The sequence below is a fragment of the Triticum dicoccoides genome, chromosome 3B (genome assembly GCF_002162155.2).
Source record: "Triticum dicoccoides isolate Atlit2015 ecotype Zavitan chromosome 3B, WEW_v2.0, whole genome shotgun sequence".
Classification (NCBI taxonomy): Eukaryota; Viridiplantae; Streptophyta; class Magnoliopsida; order Poales; family Poaceae; genus Triticum; species Triticum dicoccoides.
The window spans coordinates 262,524,543-262,529,189 of NC_041385.1; the positions used below are offsets into that span (position 1 = coordinate 262,524,543).

General features: G+C 42.8%; 1 protein-coding gene across 2 annotated transcripts in view; it reads left to right on the forward strand.

Annotated features, from left to right (window-relative positions):
- The first annotated feature begins 309 nt into the window (after window positions 1-309).
- The window catches only part of LOC119275845, a 16,143-nt gene continuing 11,805 nt past the window's right edge, over window positions 310-4,647 (forward strand). Inside the window, exons 1-3 of one of the 2 annotated variants that reach the window (XM_037556772.1) lie at window positions 310-2,263; window positions 2,875-3,105; window positions 3,581-3,710. In XM_037556772.1, the coding sequence (XP_037412669.1) occupies window positions 456-2,263; window positions 2,875-3,105; window positions 3,581-3,710 (2,169 nt within the window). In that variant the 5' untranslated portion in view covers window positions 310-455. The remainder of the gene's footprint in view (window positions 2,264-2,874; window positions 3,106-3,580; window positions 3,711-4,647) is intronic. The other variant, XM_037556771.1, reaches the window with a different exon arrangement.

Here is a 4,647-nt window from a genome sequence, read left to right on the forward strand (position 1 = left end):
AGGCTGTGACACACCTGCAAGATCTAAATGTAACATTCTGGATTTCCTAAAGACTCCAGAACACTTTTTCTCCAGCATGGTCAGAAAAAAAAACACTTTTTCTCCAGCTAAAAAAAAAGCATGTGAAAGCTTTGCTAACCTTGTCAGGTTGGTTGGAGACCCCGACCCTGAGGCTGCGATGGGGGTGGGATACCATGCCTGGAGGGCGAGCCGCTGACCATGTAATGCACGTGTCGGCACGTTCATCATTTTCTGTTCGTTTCCTATTTTAATGCAGCAGCTGGGTATGTACAGAGCAGTTCAATCCAATCCAATCCATTTCCCGTCTCTTTCTATCTGTCTATGGCCCACACCCCTGCCCCGCCGGAAAACGAAATCCACGTCGCCCGCGCGCGGCCGCCGACGTAAAGCCGCCCTCCGCCGCACACGCTCTCCTCTCCCGTGCCGCCCACCCGATGGATCCCTCGCCCGATCCGCTCGCCGCCTCCGCCCCATTCCCCACCATCCCCGCCGCCACCCACAGGCCGCGGGTCGCCCGCCCGCGGCGCCAGGCCGCCCCCTTTCGTTCCGACCACCCCGGAGCCTCCTGCTCCCCCAGCCGGCGCCTCGGCGGTGATCTCTCGAGCTTTGCTGCGGGCGCTGGCTCGCGACCGAGCACCGCAGGTGGATCACGCCCCTCGGTCTTCGTCTTCGGCGCGGACGCCTCGACGTCTAACCGCGCCGTGGCGGAGGATCCAGCGTCGGCGGGCTCATGGGGTTCTTCCCGTGGCGCTAATTTTGTTTTTGGGAGTGGCGTCTCGGCGAGATCGGAGATGAAGAGAAGCTCCTCGGTTGGATCCAGTGCTGCATCGTTGTGCAGCCTCTCTGCAGCAGCCGATGAGCTTGTACAAGATGATTCTTCCGGCAAGCAAAGAGACTGTGCTCATGTTTCTAGACTAAATGATTCCGTGCTGGAGATAAATTCTCGCGGTAGTTTTGGTTCCTCTCAAAGCAATTTGAAGTCACATGAGGTTTTTCGTCCGAGCATTCTTCCTGATGTTGCTAAGCAGCGCGATGAAGGGCGTGGCATGCTCTCTCAGACAGTAGGGTGCAAGAGTACCGAAACAAATTCATCATTAGTTGGTCAAGCGGTCACTGCAACAAAATGTACTGACAGGAATGATTCCATGGAAGTCCCCAAGGACTGTGGTAACTCATCCGTAGGAGATTCTGTAGATAAAGTTTACTTCACAAAGGATGGAAGCAAACTTTCTGCAACTGGTGGTAATGTCAAACATGATTTGTTTGTCTTCGGGGAGCGTGCTAGTGCTCAACATAGTCTGTTCACTGCAAATACAGAGCAAAGTAATGTCAAGAAGTTGGATTCATCTGATAAAGAGGAGGTAACATGCAGTTCTGAACAACTTGGTCTTTCAGCTACTGAGGATGGCAGATGTCTCAAGTCACAGCTTGCACCTGGTTCACGTAATTGGGGTGCTCCACATTCCAGACATTGTCAAGTCCATGAAACAGAAAAAGCCTCGAATACTGCACCTTTTAGCATTGGAGCTCAAGATGACATTGTGAAGGTTTCTTTCACAAAGTTGCCTGATGGTATGCAAACACAAGTAGGTGCAGCATCTGGACTTGGTGAATGTCGATCTTTCGATGAGAGATCATTTACTCTTCTACAAGACCACAATTCAGCTGGAGACAAGGGAGTGCTTAAGGCTATGAGCATGAATAGAAGGGCAGTTAAACCAAAGAAGTTTTCCTCAACCCGTCAGGTTTCTTCATTGCGGAATGTCCTTGCAGCTGACAGTTTTTCTGGAAAAGTGACTCCGGAAACAAACTTTAGTATGGAGCAATCTGGAAAAGTTGGCCTCAGGTTAGAGGGTTCTGGTAACAGTGGCCCAGAGGTAGCTGATGCTACGCAAACAGCAGAAAGTAGCCATGATGGAACTGGGCTTACTTTTGCAGCTAACTTGGAAAGTTGTGGTAACTCTGACTTAATATTTGCTTCATCTACTTTCGATCGAAGTAAGTTGGGCTCACAAAGACAACAGAATAGAAGTTCTGAAGGAATGACGACTCATACTAACTTTGTTCAAAGCCTTCCTACATCTGCCATTAGTCTTGCACACACAAAAGTTTCAGCAAGCCAGCCAGACGCAGTTTTAGTGCCTCAATGGACTGAATACAGCAAAGCAGAACCTTCAGTAGTAACATGTACAAAAACAGGAAACTTTAGATATCAGGAGGATTGTGAAACTTGGCGTATAAGGTGTCTACACAACCTTTCGTATTTTGTTACTGGCGTATTTATGAACTTACATACTATGTTTAATGACTTATGCCTGCACAGTTGCAAATATCACAGTTATATCAACTATATCTTCTGAAATAGGCAAATAGCACAAAATATGATTATTTATATGTGGACAGTGGACACCAGTTTAATATCTGCAGTAATCTGAAAGCAAACTTTGAAAGGATTGCAACTGTGCTTGAACTTCCATAACAGAAGAAAATTAGAATCTTCCATAACAGAAGAAAATTATGAAATTATCTCCAACCAAGAACCAATGTGATGTATTTCAGTCAATCAAAATTCAGTTATTTGTTCCTCTGTTAGCCTTTTGCCTTTTTTTTCACACCCGTTCCTCATGCTATGTAATCAAGTTTATGCTTATGGATAATGTGCTGTGTTTGATAATTCTGGAGTTTGTTGGCTTAGAATTAATTCCCACCAGTGGTTGTTTATGAAATATCAACATTTAAAACTGAAATATGTTGAGTTTTGGTTTGATTTGAATAAGGGGATTAGAGTTTCTTTTTTGTTGCTTTAACTGTATATTTGGTGCATTTTAAGCTTAATTGTTTATTGTTCACCAGGGGAAACCAAGCTTATGCTGCAGGACAGTTAGCTAAGGCGGAGGAATGCTATACCCATGGGATTAATTCTGTTTCTCAAAATCAAGCTTCTCAGAAAGCATTAATGCTGTGCTACAGCAATCGTGCAGCTACCCGGATATCTCTCGGTAGGATGAGAGATGCCCTCTCTGATTGTCGGAAAGCTACTGAAATTGATTCCAGCTTTCTCAAGGCACAAGTCAGAGCTGCCAAGTAAGATGAATACCTAGGGCTGTTACATTGACAAATCACCAATTTGCGAACTTTCACATATATACAGTTTTTTTAAATAATTGGAATTTGCATCATAATTCTTAAACTTTTTATTTGGTGAAGGAGAAAAAACTAGATATTGTTCTTAAGTAAATATCCAATTCAATTGTTTTTTTCTTAGCAATTTCAGATCTCAGAGGAAAGAAACATTTCATGTGTTGTAGTTAAGTCTAAGGCTGAGTACTGCCTTAACATGCCTAACTATACTCCTTGTTGTTTGTGTACATTCAGTTGACATTAGTTTGCAAAGTGTTAATAGCCTTGTTAATTCGAATTCCATAACTTAATGTGGTTATTTGATGTTAGGAGTTAGTAGTGCATGTAATTGGTCATAAGTGTCTTGCCCTTGTTATATAACTTGTATAATATTGCTGAATATATGATCTAATCAATATGCTCGGCTAAATGTGTATAGTTGTCTGCTTGCTCTGGGGGATGTCGAAGAAGCACAAAAGGGTTTTGAAATCTGTTTGAAGTCTAATCATGCGGCAAGCTTGGATCGTAAAGTCATAGAAGAGGCTTCTGATGGTCTACAAAAAGCTCAGGTAGGCCCGCCTCTGGTGCTATACTGTCGTTGTTCATGTTATCATATCTTGAGGAACTGTGGAATCTGTAGAATTAGTCTGCTCTATCAACTGTATCCCTCTATGCTACTTTGAGTGAGTTTTGACTTTTGAGTAGAGAACTGCGAAACCAGAAGCATACATGATTTTGAGATTAATTTTTCTCGAATATGATTTTACGAGCTATCGAGGAACCGCATTGCAAAATAACTATTTCTGGGATGCTTATGTTAAGTGCAATTGTTGATTACCATAGATTAGTAGATTTGCGGCTTCAACTGGAAAATACTAAAAACTGTATATATTGTTTTTTTTTGACTGGGAAAACTGTATATATTGTTGAGGGAACTATACAAGAAATTAAGACAAATTCACAGCAGAATTTTAACAAATTTTGAAAGCATAGATGAATTTATGCTCAACAGTATCTTGTGTTGAGAATTTGAGGTTTCTGTTACATCAACCGCTTCCACTTTTCATTCAACTACCCGTAAGCTGTTAAATGGTACTGGTTCTCCTAGAGCTTCACAATTTGTTCCATGTGTCATCCACAACTCCGCTAAGTCTCCATCACAATGAAGCACTCGTACAGCTCCCAACTTGTTGCAGTTCTGCTGAACACGCCGGATAAACTGGAATGTATCACATTGCTTAATCTATTTAGAAGATCCATTGGTAAAAATGTATTCGTCAATAGTTTCTGATAAAATTTTACGAAGCTATTTCCATTTAGCCCATTACATACATGATAAATATGAAAAAGATGCCTGGTGGATCTGTTACCTGCCTTCTGCCCCTACGATGCAATGATATGTTCAGTAGATGACTATGAGCAGAAAAATACCGTTTAAACACACCTCCCTTTGATTATGACTTACTCTCTCTAATGCCTCGCTGTAGGATCAAATGTGTCAACTAG